This window comes from Pseudophryne corroboree, chromosome 6 (assembly GCF_028390025.1).
Source record: "Pseudophryne corroboree isolate aPseCor3 chromosome 6, aPseCor3.hap2, whole genome shotgun sequence".
NCBI lineage: Eukaryota > Metazoa > Chordata > Amphibia > Anura > Myobatrachidae > Pseudophryne > Pseudophryne corroboree.
Genome location: NC_086449.1, coordinates 208,208,366 through 208,224,852, shown reverse-complemented (window position 1 = coordinate 208,224,852; position 16,487 = coordinate 208,208,366). Strand labels below are relative to the sequence as shown.

The 16,487-nt window shown below is 46.9% G+C and overlaps 1 protein-coding gene across 3 annotated transcripts in view; it reads left to right on the top strand.

Annotated features, from left to right (window-relative positions):
* LRRC28 (leucine rich repeat containing 28) overlaps positions 1-15,378 on the top strand; it is a 130,173-nt gene extending 114,795 nt beyond the window's left edge. For all 3 annotated transcript variants that reach the window (XM_063925708.1, XM_063925709.1, XM_063925710.1), the window contains exons 9-10: positions 10,427-10,586; positions 13,773-15,378. In XM_063925708.1, the coding sequence (XP_063781778.1) occupies positions 10,427-10,586; positions 13,773-13,845 (233 nt within the window). In that variant the 3' untranslated portion in view covers positions 13,846-15,378. The remainder of the gene's footprint in view (positions 1-10,426; positions 10,587-13,772) is intronic.
* Positions 15,379-16,487: the final 1,109 nt, after the last annotated feature.

Genomic DNA, 16,487 nt, shown 5'->3' with positions numbered 1-16,487 from the left:
CGGGAGCTCCGCCTGCTAGACGTCCCTACCCAGGACCGTCTACTCAGTCCTTTTGGTCCTCCAGATTACGTTCTAGGGCCAGGGGGGCCTCCAACGCATCTAGAGGCTCCAGAGATAAACCTAACAAACCAGCCATTGCCGGATCTCAGGACCAGAACACCAGCTCTGCTTCCGCAAAGACTTCAGCATGACGGTGCCCACCCACCCCGAGGGGATCTCGTGGTGGGAGCTCGGTTACGTCACTACAGCCACATCTGAGACGGTACCTGCCAAGATGCTTTGGTAAAGGACCTTATCTCTCAGGGTTACAAGCTGGAGTTCAGCGGTACTCCTCCCCAATGATATTTCAAATCAAGCTTAACAGCTTTAGAAAATATGCGTGGTATGCTACTGCTGGCCATCAACACGTTGATCCAGTCCCAGGTCATTGTTTCAATACCCCTACAACAACGAGGGCAGGTACTCCAATCTGTTCGTAGTACCAAAACCAGACGGGTCTGTGAGACCCATTCTGAATCTGAAGTCCTTGAATCCTTACCTGAAGGTTTTCAAATTCAAGATGGAATCTTTGAGAGCGGTGATTTGCAGGCCTGGAACAACAGGAATTCCTTGTGTCCCTGGATATCAAGGACGCTTACCTACATATCATCAGGCCTATCTGAGGTTTGCCCTGCTGAACGATCACTACCAGTTTCAGGTGTTACTCTTCGGCCTGTCTACAGCTCCGAGGGTGTTCACGAAGATGATGGTGGAAATGATGTTTCAACTCGGGGTCCAGAGGGTCAATGTTATTCCATACCTGGACGATCTCCTGATAAAAGCAAGCTCCATATAGATAGCACTATCCAGCTTCTGTCACACTCGGGTGGATCCTCAATCTGCAGAAGTCCCACCTGAAACCGTCTCAATTGCTCTTGTTTCTGGGGATGCTACTGGATACTGTAGCACAGAAAGTGTTCCTCCCAGAGGAAAAAGTGAGAACACTTCAAGAAATGGTTCGCATGGTGCGCCGACCTGCCCAAGTCTCCATTCATCTTTGCATAAAATTGTTGGGAAAGATGGTGGCCTCGTACGAGGCAATTCAATTCGGAAGGTTTCATGCCAGACTGTTCCAATTGGACATGCTGAACAAGTGGTCCGGTTCCCATCTTCAGATGCACCGGATAATTCGGCTGTCACCTCAGGCCAGAATCTCTCTCCAGTGGTGGCTACAGTCTTCCAACCTGCTGGAAGGTCAACGCTTTGGGATTCAGTATTGGATCCTCCTCACGACGGATGCAAGTCTGAGAGGAGGGGGAGCTGTCACCCAGGGGGCACAGTTCCAAGAGGGCCTTCTTCATATCAACATTCTGGAACTTCGGGCTATCTACAATGCTCTAATTCAGGCATCCCCTCTACTCCGGGATCAGGCGATCCAGGTGCAGTCGGACAACGTCACGGCGGTGGCGTACATCAGACAAGGAGTGACAAAAAGCAAGGCCTGAATGCGAGACATGTCAAGAATACTCCTCTGGGCAGAAAGAAATGCAAGAGCACTGTCCGGGTTCTTCATTCCGGGGAGGACAACTGGGAAACGGACTTCCTAAGTCTCCACAACCTCCATCCGGGATAGTGGGGACTACACCTTCAGGTGTTTCAACAAATGACCGACAGGTGGAGATGCCCACAGATTGACTTGATGGCCTTTCGTCTCAACAAGAAGCTTTGCTGCTATTGCTCACTAACCAGGGACCCGCAAGCGAGCGCAGTGGATGCGCGGACATCGCCCTTGGCCTTACTAGCTGGTCTATCTGTTTTCTCCGATTCTGCTGATCCCAAGGGTGCTCAAGCGGATCAGACATCAAAGAGTTGAAGCAATCTTGATTGGCCCCGAAGAACGTGGTACGCGGCTCTTCTGGACATGTCCGCAGAGGACCCTTGGCCTCTGCCACTAAGAAGGGATGAAGGGATCTTCAACAAGAACCATTTGTCTACCCGGACTTACGGTGACTTCGTTTGACGGCATGGAAGTTGAGCAGAACATCCTAGCTCACAAAGGGCTTTCCGAAAAGGTCATTGCCACTATGGTGCAAGCCAGAAAACCTGTGACGTCAAAACACTATCATAATATCTGGCGGAGATGTGTCTCTTGGTGCGAGGAACACACATATCCCTCTGCAGAATTCATTTTCGGAAGGTTCCTACGATTCCTGCAGGCTTGAGTGGATAAAGGCTTACGTCTGGGATCCATTAAGGTCCAGATTTCAGCTCTCTCCATTTTCTTCCAGAAGAAGTTGTCTCTCTTGCCAGAAGTTCAGACCTCCTTGCAAGGGGTGCTTCACATACAACCTCCATTCGTGCCACCTACGGCACCTTGCGATCCGGATGTAGTGTTACGTTTTCTACAGTCCTCCTGGTTTGAACCTCTAACGACAATAGAAGATAAGTACCTCACATGGAAAACGGTGATGTTACTGGCCCTGGCTTCTGCTAGGCGTGTCTCCGAATTGGGGGCCTTGTTGTGCAAAAGTCCGTACTTGGGTGGTCATTCCGAGTTGATCGCAGCCAGCAACTTTTTGCTGCTGCTGCGATCAAGTAGCCCACGCCTATGGGGGAGTGTATTTTAGCTTAGCAGGACTGCGATCGCTTGTGCAGCCCTGCTAAGCTAAAAAAAATGAGCACAAAACAAGACTAGGCCTATACCTACTTACCCTGTGCGATGGATCCAGCGATGATGGGCTCGGCTTTGACGTCACTCCTCTCCTGGGCAAGCCTGCGTTTTACTCACCACTCCCCAAAAACGGCTCCAAACGGTCCGGAACCGCCCTTCCTGTCAATCTTCTTTGTGGCCCGTCCTGCGACCGCTTTCTTTCATAAGCCGCGACGTAAACCGGCGACCCCTGTCGCCGGGCAACATCTCGCACTGCGGCCGCCGCACATGCGCATTCCGCACCCATTCGCACCGCAGCGATAAACCGCTGCGTGCGAACGGGTCGGAATGACCCCCCTGGTCTTTTGTAAGAACAGAGCTGAGCTCTGGACTAGACAGCAGTTCTTGCCGAAAGTGGTCTCCACGTTTCAATTGAATCAACCTGTCATGATTCCGTCCAGTTCGGACACTTCTGCTCCTCCGGAGACATTGGATGCTGTGCGAGCCTTGAAAAATTATATCAAAAGGACGGCTCGGATCAGAAAGACTGATTCCTTGTTTGTGCTCTATGAAGCGCAGAAAAAGGGTGAGTCCTGCTTCTAAGCAGTCTATTGCTCGTTGGATTAGGCTTACTATCCAACAGGCCTATGCGTTGGCAGCCTTACCGGTTCCAGTGCCTCTGAAGGGCCCACTCTACAAGATCGGTGGGCTCTTCCTGGGCAGCTGCCCATGGAGTCTCGGCCCTACAACTATGCCGAGCTGCTACCTGGTCGGGGAAGAACACCTTTGTGAAGTTCTACAAGTTGAATGCTATGACCAAAGAGGATACCCAGTTTGGGCAGGTGGTGCTGCAGATGTCTCTGCACATTCCCGCCTGTTCTGGAAGCTTTGGGACATCCCCATCGTACTAATCTGTCCCCGGTATCCCTTAAGGATGCTAGAGAAAATAGGATTTTAAATACCTACCGGTAAATCCTTTAATCGTAGTCCCATAAGGGATATTTGGGCCCGCCTCTGTGTGGTGACTTTCTGCAGGTTCTGTTTATGTGTTCCTGTTCAGCTATTGTGGTTCCGGTTGTTACCGACACCTCTGCTACTTCAAAGTCTTTGGATGTTGTTAGGGCTTTGTAGGGGTATGTGAAGCGAACAGCGCGTCACAGAAAATCGGACTTGCTGTTTTGTTCTTTACGATCCCAATAAAATTGGGTGTCCTGCTTCGAAGCAGTCCATTGCACGCTGGATAAAGCGCACTATCCAGCATGCTTATTCCACGGCAGGGTTGCCTGTTCCAAAATCTGTACAGGCCCACTCTACTAGGTTGGTGGGTTCTTCTTGGGTGGCTGCCCGGGGTGTCTCGGCTTTACAGCTCTGCCGAGCAGCTACTTGGTCTGGGTCGAACACGTTTGCTAAGTTCTACAAGTTCGATACTTTGGCCTCTGAGGATCTTCAGTTTGGTCAGTCAGTTCTGCAGGAACTTCAGTACTCTCCCACCTGGTTTGGGAGCTTTGATACTTCCCCATGGTACTAAATGTATTCCCAGTATCCTCTAGGACGTAAGAGAAAATAGGATTTTAATTACCTACCGGTAAATCCTTTTCTCTGACGTCCTAAGTGGATGCTGGGACTCCGTAAGGACCATGGGGAATAGCGGCTCCGCAGGAGACTGGGCACAACTAAAAGAAAGCTTTAGGTCTACCTGGTGTGCACTGGCTCCTCCCTCTATGACCCTTCTCCAGACCTCAGTTAGAAACTTGTGCCCGGCTGAGCTGGATGCACACTAGGGGCTCTCCTGAGCTCCTAGAAAAGAAAGTATATTTTAGGTTTTTTATTTTCAGTGAGATCTGCTGGCAACAGACTCACTGCTACGAGGGACTATGGGGAGAAGAAGCGAACCTACCTGCTTGCAGCTAGCTTGGGCTTCTTAGGCTACTGGACACCATTAGCTCCAGAGGGATCGAACACAGGGCCCGACCTCGATCGTCCGGTCCCGGAGCCGCGCCGCCGTCCCCCTTACAGAGCCAGAAGCAAGAAGATGGTTCTGAAAATCGGCGGCAGAAGACTTCGGTCTTCAACAAGGTAGCGCACAGCACTGCAGCTGTGCGCCATTGCTCCTCATGCACACCTCACACTGGTCACTGATGGGTGCAGGGCGCTGGGGGGGGGGGGGGCGCCCTGAGCAGCAATATTAACACCTTGGCTGGCAAAAAAATCACAATATATAGTCCTAGAGGCTATATATGTGAAAAATACCCCTGCCAGAGATCCATAAAAAAGCGGGAGAAGTCCGCCGAAAAAGGGGCGGGGCTATCTCCCTCAGCACACTGGCGCCATTTTCCCCTCACAGCTCCGCTGGAAGGATCGCTCCCAGGCTCTCCCCTGCAGTTTCAAGACTACAAAGGGTAAAAAAGAGAGGGGGGGCACTAAATTTAGGCGCAGCAGTATATATATATATATAAGCAGCTATAAGGGAAAATCACTCAGTTATAGTGTTCATCCCTGTGTTATATAGCGCTCTGGTGTGTGCTGGCATACTCTCTCTCTGTCTCCCCAAAGGGCTTTGTGGGGTCCTGTCCTCTGTCAGAGCATTCCCTGTGTGTGTGCGGTGTGTCGGTACGGCTGTGTCGACATGTTTGATGAGGAGGCTTATGTGGAGGCGGAGCAGATGCCGATAAATGTGATGTCACCCCCTGTGGGGCCGACACCTGAGTGGATGGACTTGTGGAAGGAATTACGTGAAAGTGTCAACTCCTTACATAAGGTTTGACGACATACCAAATATGGGACAGCCGGCTTCTCAGCCTGTGCCTGCCCAGGCGTCTCAAAAGCCATCAGGGGCTCTAAAACGCCCGCTACCTCAGATGGCAGACACAGATGTCGACACGGATACTGACTCCAGTGTCGACGACGATGAGACTAATGTAACTTCCAATAGGGCCACACGTTACATGATTGAGGCAATGAAAAATGTGTTGCACATTTCTGATGTTACCCCAGGAACCACAAAAAAGGGTATTATGTTTGGAGAGAAAAAACTACCAGTAGTTTTTCCCCCATCTGAAGAATTAAATGAAGTGTTTGAAGAAGCGTGGGCTTCCCCCGATAAGAAACTGGTAATTTCTAAAAGGTTACTAATGACGTACCCTTTCCCGCCAGAGGATAGGTCACGTTGGGAAACATCCCCTAGGGTGGATAAAGCGCTCACACGCTTGTCAAAGAAGGTGGCACTACCGTCTCCGGATACGGCCGCCCTAAAGGAGCCTGCTGATAGGAAGCAGGAGGCTATCCTGAAGTCTGTATATACACACACAGGTATTATACTGAGACCAGCTATTGCTTCAGCATGGATGTGCAGTGCTGCAGCTGCGTGGTCAGATTCCCTGTCGGAAAATATTGATACCCTAGACAGGGACACTATATTGCTAACCGTAGAGCATATTAAAGACGCAGTCTTATACATGAGAGATGCACAGAGGGATATTTGCCGGCTGGCATCTAAAATAAGTGCAATGTCCATTTCTGCCAGGAGAGGGTTATGGACTCGGCAGTGGACAGGTGATGCAGATTCTAAAAGGCACATGGAAGTTTTGCCTTATAAGGGTGAGGAGTTGTTCGGGAATGGTCTCTCGGACCTCGTTTCCACAGCAACAGCTGGGAAGTCGGCATTTTTACCCCATGTTCCCTCACCGCCAAAGAAAGCACCGTATTATCAGGTACAGTCCTTTCGGCCCCATAAGGGCAAGCGGGTTAAAGGCGCATCCTTTCTGCCCAGAGGCAGAGGTAGAGGGAAAAAGCTGCAGCATACAGTCAGTTCCCAGGAGCAAAAGTCCTCCCCCGCTTCCTCCAAGTCCGCAGCATGACGCTGGGGCTCCACAGGCGGAGCCAGGTACGGTGGGAGCCCGTCTCAAAAACTTCAGCAATCAGTGGGCTCGCTCACGGGTGGATCCCTGGATCCTTCAAGTAGTATCTCAGGGGTACAAGCTGGAATTCGAGACGTCTCCCCCCCGCCGTTTCCTCAAATCTGCCTTGCGTACAACTCCCTCAGGCAGGGAGGTAGTGTTAGAGGCAATACACAAGCTGTATTCCCAGCAGGTGATGGTCAAGGTGCCCCTCCTTCAACGAGGACGGGGTTACTATTCCACAATGTTTGTGGTACCGAAACCGGACGGTTCGGTGAGACCCATTTTAAATTTGAAATCCTTGAACACATACATAAAAAAATTCAAGTTCAAGATGGAATCGCTCAGGGCGGTTATTGCAAGCCTGGACGAGGGGGATTACATGGTATCACTGGACATCAAGGATGCTTACCTGCATGTCCCCATTTACCATCCTCACCAGGAGTACCTCAGATTTGTGGTACAGGATTGTCATTACCAATTCCAGACGTTGCCGTTTGGTCTGTCCACGGCACCGAGGGTATTTACCAAGGTAATGGCCGAAATGATGATACTCCTTCGAAAAAAGGGAGTTTTAATTATCCCGTACTTGGACGATCTCCTGATAAAGGCGAGGTCCAGGGAGCAGTTGTTGGTCGGGGTAGCACTATCTCGGGAGGTGCTACAATAGCACGGTTGGATTCTAAATATTCCAAAGTCACAGCTGGTCCCTACGACACGTCTACTGTTCCTGGGGATGGTTCTGGACACAGAACAGAAAAAAGTGTTTCTCCTGGAGGAGAAGGCCAAGGAGCTGTCATCTCTAGTCAGAGGCCTCCTAAAACTAAAACAGGTGTCGGTGCATCACTGCACGCGAGTCCTGGGAAAAATGGTAGCTTCCTACGAAGCAATTCCATTCGGCAGGTTCCATGCAAGGACTTTTCAGTGGGACCTGTTGGACAAGTGGTCCGGATCGCATCTTCAGATGCATCGGCTGATAACCCTGTCTCCAAGGACCAGGGTGTCTCTGCTGTGGTGGCTGCAAAGTGCTCATCTTCAAGAGGGCCGCAGATTCGGCATACAGGACTGGGTCCTGGTGACCACGGATGCCAGCCTTCGAGGCTGGGGGGCAGTCACACAGGGAAGAAACTTCCAAGGACTATGGTCAAGTCAGGAGACTTCCCTACACATAAATATTCTGGAACTGTGGGCCATTTACAATGCCCTAAGTCAGGCAAAACCCCTGCTTCAAAACCAGCCGGTACTGATCCAGTCAGACAACATCACGGCAGTCGCCCATGTAAACCGACAGGGCGGCACAAGAAGCAGGACGGCGATGGCAGAAGCCACAAGGATTCTCCGATGGGCGGAAAATCACGTGTTAGCACTGTCAGCAGTGTTCATTCCGGGAGTGGACAACTGGGAAGCAGACTTCCTCAGCAGGCACGACCTCCACCCGGGAGAGTGGGGACTTCATCCAGAAGTCTTCCAACTGATTGTAAACCGTTGGGAAAGGCCACAGGTGGACATGATGGCGTCCCGCCTAAACAAAAAGCTAGAAAGATATTGCGCCAGGTCAAGAGACCCTCAGGCGATAGCTGTGGACGCTCTAGTGACACCGTGGGTGTACCGGTCGGTTTATGTGTTCCCTCCTCTTCCTCTCATACCCAAGGTACTGAGGATAATAAGGAGAAGAGGAGTAAGAACTATACTCATTGTTCCGGATTGGCCAAGAAGAGCTTGGTACCCGGAACTTCAAGAAATTATCTCAGAGGACCCATGGCCTCTGCCGCTCAGACAGGACCTGCTGCAGCAGGGGCCCTGTCTGTTCCAAGACTTACCGCGGCTGCGTTTGACGGCATGGCGGTTGAACACCGGATCCTGAAGGAAAAGGGCATTCCGGAGGAAGTCATTCCTACGCTGATTAAAGCTAGAAAAGAAGTGACCGCAAACCATTATCACCGCATTTGGCGAAAATATGTTGCGTGGTGTGAGGCCAGGAAGGCCCCAACGGAGGAATTTCAGCTAGGCCGTTTTCTGCACTTCCTACAGTCAGGGGTGACTATGGGCCTAAAATTGGGTTCCATTAAGGTCCAGATTTCGGCTCTATCGATTTTCTTCCAGAGAGAACTGGCTTCACTACCTGAAGTTCAGACTTTTGTTAAGGGAGTGCTGCATATTCAGCCCCCTTTTGTGCCTCCAGTGGCACCTTGGGATCTCAACGTGGTGTTGGATTTCCTAAAGTCACATTGGTTTGAGCCACTTAAAACCGTGGAATTATAATCTCACGTGGAAAGTGGTCATGCTGTTGGCCTTGGCTTCGGCCAGGCGTGTGTCAGAATTGGCGGCTTTGTCATGTAAAAGCCCTTATCTGATTTTCCATATGGATAGGGCAGAATTGAGGACTCGTCCCCATTTTCTCCCTAAGGTGGTATCAGCCTTTCATTTGAACCAACCTATCATGGTGCCTGCGGCTACTAAAGACTTGGAGGCTTCCAAGTTGTTGGACGTAGTCAGGGCCCTGAGAATTTATGTTTCCAGGACAGCTAGTGTCAGGAAAATTGACTCGTTTATCCTGTATGCACCCAACAAGCTGGGTGCTCCTGCTTCAAAGCAGACTATTGCTCGCTGGATCTGTAGTACGATTCAGCTTGCACATTCTGCGGCTGGACTGCCGCATCCTAAATCAGTGAAAGCCCATTCCACGAGGAAGGTGGGCTCTTCTTGGGCGGCTGCCCGAGGGGTCTCGGCTCTACAACTTTGCCGAGCAGCTACTTGGTCGGGGTCAAACACATTTGCTAAATTCTACAAGTTTGACACCCTGGCTGAGGAGGACCTAGAGTTTGCCCATTCGGTGCTGCAGAGTCATCCGCACTCTCCCGCCCGTTTGGGAGCTTTGGTATAATCCCCATGGTCCTTACGGAGTCCCAGCATCCACTTAGGACGTCAGAGAAAATAAGATTTTACTCACCGGTAAATCTATTTCTCGTAGTCCGTAGTGGATGCTGGGCGCCCATCCCAAGTGCGGATTGTCTGCAATACTTGTATATAGTTATTGTTTAACTAAAGGGTTATTGTTGAGCCATCTGTTGAGAGGCTCAGTTGTTGTTCATACTGTTAACTGGGTATAGTATCACGAGTTATACGGTGTGATTGGTGTGGCTGGTATGAGTCTTACCCGGGATTCAAAATCCTTCCTTATTGTGTCAGCTCTTCCGGGCACAGTATCCTAACTGAGGTCTGGAGGAGGGTCATAGAGGGAGGAGCCAGTGCACACCAGGTAGACCTAAAGCTTTCTTTTAGTTGTGCCCAGTCTCCTGCGGAGCCGCTATTCCCCATGGTCCTTACGGAGTCCCAGCATCCACTACGGACTACGAGAAATAGATTTACCGGTGAGTAAAATCTTATTTTCTCATAGTCCGTAGAGGATACTGGGCACCCGCCCAGTGCTTTGTACTTCCTGCACTGTTACTTGGTTAAGTATTGTTGTTCGGCTCAGCTGTTGCTGTTTTCAAGTTTGGTTAGCTTGGCTTTCCTCTTTTGTGTGTGCTGGTTCAGAATCTCACCACTATCCTTTTATATCCTTCTCTCAAAGTATGTCCGTCTCCCCGGGCACAGTTTCCTAGACGGATTCTGGTAGGAGGGGCATAGAGGGAGGAGCTAGCGCACACTCTCAAATTCTTTAAGTGCCCATTGCTCCTAGTGGACCCGTCTATACCCCATGGTACTAAATGGATTCCCAGTATCCTCTACGGACTACGAGAAAAGGATTTACTGGTAGGTAATTTTAAAATCCTATTTTTTGCTTTTAAATTGGAGAATTCATTAAAAAAAAAAATTGTTTTAGTTTTTCTGTTTTATTTTCTATTAGTAATCATATATCAAAATTATGTAATTTAACCAGTTTGTTCTTCTTTTCTAGATATAAGCTGTCTGTCGTACATATCCTTACCCCGAAGTCTTTTGGAGCTACTGCAGTGTCCCCTGGGACACTGCCATCGCTGTAGTCAGTCCATGTTTACTATTGTTTATCCAAAGCTCTTTCCTCTGAGAGAGACTCCTATGGCTGGACTTCATCAAGGGTAATTCATGAGCTAAGAAAGTAGAGCCTTCTGTCCTAAGTGTAGTGGTGTTGGGCTTGGATTTAAAGTACCGTATATACTCGAGTATAAGTCGACCAGAATATAAGCCGAGGCACCTAATTTTACAACAAAAACCTGGGAAAACTCATTGACTCGAGTATAAGCCTAGGGTGGGAAATGCAGCTCTAGCCGTACACAGCCCTCAGTGCCAGATATGCCCTCATACTGCCAGATGTGCCCTCATGCTGCCAGATGTGCCCTCATGCTGCCAGATGTGCCCTCATGCTGCCAGATGTGCCCTCATGCTGCCAGATGTGCCCTCATGCTGCCAGATATGCCCCACAGTGCCAGATGTGCCCTCATGCTGCCAGATATGCCCCACAGTGCCAGATGTGCCCTCATGCTGCCAGATATGCCCCAGTGCCAGATGTGCCCTCATGCTGCCAGATATGCCCCACTGTGCCAGATGTGCCCTCATGCTGCCAGATATGCCCCACTGTGCCAGATGTGCCCTCATGCTGCCAGATATGCCCCACAGTGCCAGGAAGGGTACTTACCCTCCATCGCTCCCGCGTTGTCATCTGAAGGAGGGACACGGATGGCACAGCGCGCGGCTCTCCTGTGTCCCCCCTGCGTCTCCGTCGGCGTGTGTGTATTAAATGAAGTGCCGGTTCGTGAGCCAATCAGAGCTCACGAACGGGCAGTTCATTTAACACACACACACGCCGCTGGAGACGCAGGAGGGACACAGGAGAGCCGCGCGCTGTGCTCTCCGTGTCCCTCCTTCCACTGACTCTGGTATAAGCCGAGGGGGCTTTTTCAGCACAAAAAAGTGCTGAAAAAGTCGGCTTATACTCGAGTATATACGGTATTTGAGGAAGCAGGTATGACCTTAGTTGAAGGATGGCGTGTTCTCCTAGAGGGATAGGTTACCAGTGGAGCATCCCTAGGATCTATGCTTAGACGAGTCCTCTAATATCTATATTCGAGTCATTACTTCTATTTCTCTTATAGGAAATGTGTTTCCTGCTCATCATTGATTGGAATAATGGTCAAGATGGAGCATTAGAAGTGACTGTGTAGACTGTGTTTCTATGAGAGATATGGAGTATAGGAGTATTAGAAACCATATAGGGACTCCATCAATAAGAGATATAAGGGATTGAGCATTAGCTATAGGGACTGTGTGTTCATGAGGAATATGTAGAGAGGGAACTTTAACCTTTTTGAGGAATGTGTTTCAATGTTGCATACATGGGTGATGATGGCACATTAGACGTGATCTAGGGACTGTGTATCAATGAGAAATAGAGGGTGTATTGAGCATTGGAAGAGCATCAAAGAGGGATGTGGGATTGGAGAAGTTATATAGGCACTGTGTAACTGTGAGAAATACTTGGAGGATGGAGCATTAGGAGATACATTTAGATTAGAGAAATTATACTAGTCCTTGTATATCATTAAGAGGTTATGTAGAGAAGTAAAGTTGCAGGGAGTGTGTTCATTGATGATATTGGAAGGGTGCCTGGACTGCAGGCGCTACCATGCTGAGACTTAAAAGTATCACACATACATATAAAAGGAAAATGCAGGTGCACACTCCAAGCATTACTAAGCAGAATAATTTTTTAAAAATCTGCAATTTAACATCAAATAAAATTGAGATACTCTGCATAATTTTGACCAAAAGTATGGGCCTGCCCTCTACGTCCAGGTGTCTTCATCAGGTAGGTCTGTAACATTCCTAAGGTTCAAGTCCAGGCCCCCTTCCCCAGGCATGCCTAATCAAACCGCCCCAAAGGACCACACTAGTGAGAGATAGCAAGTAAAGTGTTAAAAGGTATTAGATAAGTAAGAAGCAGCTGCGGTGTATTAAGAGTGATACATAGGTGAGGTAATAAAAGGTCTTTACATTGATTAAAAAAACAAATAAGGGAGCTAAATTAAGAGTTATATTATGATGCCCTGAAGCGGCCTGGCCACACAAACTTGGGGAGCCCCACGCCCCAAACACTTCCCCAGTACTGACATACTACAGGTTGAGTATCCCTTATCCAAAATACTTGGGACCAGAGGAATTTTGGATATCGGATTTTTCTGTATTTTGGAATAATTAGATACCATAACGAGATATTATGGTGATGGGACCTAAATCTAAGCACAGAATGCATTTATGTTTCATATACACCTTATACACACAGCCTGAAGGTCATTTTAGCCAATATTTTTTATAACTTTGTGCATTAAACAAAGTGTGTCTACATTCACACAATTCATTTATGTTTCATATACACCTTATACACACAGTCTGAAGTTCATTTAATACAATATTTTTAATAACTTTGCGTATTAAACAAAGTTTGTGTACACTAAGCCATCATAAAACAAAGTTTCACTATCTCAGTCTCACTCAAAAAAGTCCGTATTTCGGAATATTCCGTATTTCGGAATATTTGGATATGGGATACTCAACCTGTATATACATTTATTCATGTCTTACCATTCATAGTGCCTTGTTCAATATGCAGTCTGTAAATACAAACAACCTCAATTTTACTCTACTTATTTTAAATTGCAGAATTTATTACAATTATCGCTGATAATGTTTGGTGTGTGCACCTGCATATTCCTTTTTTTGGAATATGTTGCATTGAAAGATGATCTAAGTGCGTGTGTTTCAGTGAAAGGTGGTGATCGGATGGGTTGTAGCATGCTGACTTGTGCGTGAACAGAAGTCTCTAGCACTGCAAACTTATTGGCTGTACAAATTAATTGGACAGATTTTTATCACGATAATAAACCATGGATCATTTATGGGTTAAACTGAAAGTTTGCTGATGTTTTCCAATTTAATTTATAGAAAAAAATATTTTATGGAGGTTTTTGTTTTTCAGATTTGAAAAAAGGATGTAGGTACCCTATATCACCCTTTGAAATTAATAAACAATAATAAAAAAAAAAGGCGGTACTATGACATACAGAGGTGTAACTACCTATACTGAATTGTTATGGAATAAATAATGAGCGCAAGCAGCTATGGCAACATTTGCAGCAAAGGGATAAAGTACCTATCCTAGATAAGGAATTCTGGTAACAATAATTCAACTCCTGGATTTTTCTGTGAATCTGAGTTAGTTTTCCAGGTTGCAGTGCTACTTCTGACCATGTACTTCCTTTTTGTTGCAGGAGGACAGCTATTAGCTTTGTGGCCTACTGCTGCTCCACCCAGTGTCTCCAAACATTCGACCTTCTGAGTTGATAAACATTTCACTGCTGATATTGGACTACTCCATATTACACCATACTCTGACTTCACAAACATGAAGAAAAACCAGCAGCGACGTCTCCTGAGTTTGCAGATTAGTATACAGTATGAGCGGTCTGGGGTCACCTCTTATTGGTGCTGACTCTGGCTACTTTGTCATCTCATCTGGTCTCTTACACTTTCCTGTTCCTATCTCGCAGGTTACTCCATAAAGACTTTGATCTCCTCCTTCTGTGGTTATGGGTGTTACCTGTATACCAAAGGGAGATGGAACTAGTATCCAAAATACATATGAAGAAAGTGAGAGACTTCAGTCTGGTCTGAAACAATTTTTTAGTGCATAGATCAGGGGTTCTCAAACTCGGTCCTCAGGACCCCACACAGTGCATGTTTTGCAGGTACACAGGTTAATTAATTACTCACAGACACATTTTAAAAGGTCCACAGGTGGAGCTAATTATTTAACTTGTGATTCTGTGAGGAGACCTGCAAAACATGCACTGTGTGGGGTCCTGAGGACCGAGTTTGAGAACCTGTGGCATAGATATTAAATGAAGAGGAGTTAGATGAGGATGTAAATCTTTCTCTCCCACAAGTAGCTCTAATCTTGCTTTAATCCTATGTATAGTGTTTATTTGGCAGTCTAAATTAATTTTACTAAATGGGCCTATATATATATATATATATATATACTTTTTATTTTATTTTTTTAGTTCTATGAAATGTGATTTTGAAACCAGGGTTTATAAAGCTAAAATGAAGACAAATAAATAACCTCTAACATCAGAAACCTTTTAATAGTCATTGTGCATAGACATTTAATTGTCCTCTGTTTGCCATTAATTTAGCATACGTAAAATACATATATGTAGTGACCTTTGCTAAAGTAAGCAGTATATTGAACCAACCAAAGAGCCACCGTCTCTTCTCTCTGGTATGCACTGCTTCACTCTAAGCCTTCTTCTATTGCCTCTGTCTGCCAGGACAAGCCTAGCAGCAGTATGTGTGTCTGGCCCATGATAACACAAGGCACAGGACAGTCTTTACTGAGCTGCCAAAAAACACGTGCCGCTTACAGAATGAATATGACCGCTGGTATTATGTGAAACTGACAAATTCTAGCGAGGTCAGTTTATTAGAGTGTTGAGGGCGCCTTTGAATCCTGAGACTGTAATAATGGTGCTTCGTCAAGACTGAATATCTCAGGCTTTCAAACTTTTTACCATTTCACTGCCAGAAACAAGAACAACTCCTTTATAAATGATGATCACGGAGGGGGAAGAATATTTTATGTGCGGACACATCTACTATAGGTTTTATATTGTACCTGGGATATGGAAAACTGCAGATGTTTCTTGGACCTCATGTGCCAACAGCAAATCTCAGCGCTGCATGTGAAGAGGACAGCAGAGCTGCTGACCAGGGAGACCTATTACAGGCAGTGGAGTAGATCATCACTTCTTATGATCTCATCTCGGCAACTTCTCAACAAAATGTGGACTGAAATAAAGCTGCTTTTTATGTGAACCTTAAGCGTCTTCAGTCGTTAGTTGAAATACACGTAAGATTTTAATATACTGTATCTGTAAAAGGCTTCCAGCCATATCTCTTTATCTATATTTTCTGATGCCTTATGGTTGCAGAACATTACATTAATGGTAAACCTTATATAAAGAAAAATTGCATCCGAAAAGCTTTGAAGTTAAGACTGCATTTCGGGTTCTTTTGTAATGACTATGGAAGGGATGAGGGATTTTTGAATCCAGATATATAATATATAACATATATATAACATATATAATAAAATATATAACATATATAATATATAACATATATAATATATAACATATATAATATAACATATAACATATATAATATATAACATATATAATATATATAATATATATAATATATAACATATATAATATATAACAGATATATAACATATATAATAAAAAAAAGATATATTTATTTATTTATTTTCTTCAAATTCTGCTCTTATATAAATGAGATACACATTCCAGTCACATTATTACGGCTACCAGCTAATAGCCACCATGTGCAGCACAGACAGCTAGACGGTCGCTGGGGTGGTCTTCAGTATGCCGACTGACGGGATCCTGGCGCACAGTATACCGGCGCCGGGATCCCGACAGCCGGCATACCGACACTTATTCTCCCTCGTGGGGGTCCACGAGCCCCCTGGAGGGAGAATAAAATAGCGTGGCGAGCGCAGCGAGCCCGCAAGGGGCTCATTTGCGCTCGCCACGCTGTCGGTAAGCCGGCTGTCAGGCTCCCGGTGCCGGTATGCTGGACGCCGGGAGCCCGACCACCAGGATACCATAGTGAACCCGGTCGCTGAACTGTCATTTAGACACACTGGTAGTCCCCAGGTTCATTTTGACGGTCAGATGCTCCACTGTAGCATGTTGGTCAGCCCTCACGCACCTTCATAGCCAGCATTCACTTCTCACATAAATGGCACATGGTGCTTTGCAGTTTCCACGTCTGTTGTTCGCAACGGTGGCATCTGTACAGTCACAATACACCTTCACCACAGCAGCACATGAACCGTTCACAAACTGCGCTGTTTCAGAAATACTGCCACCCTTGGCCCGAAAGCCAATAGTTATACC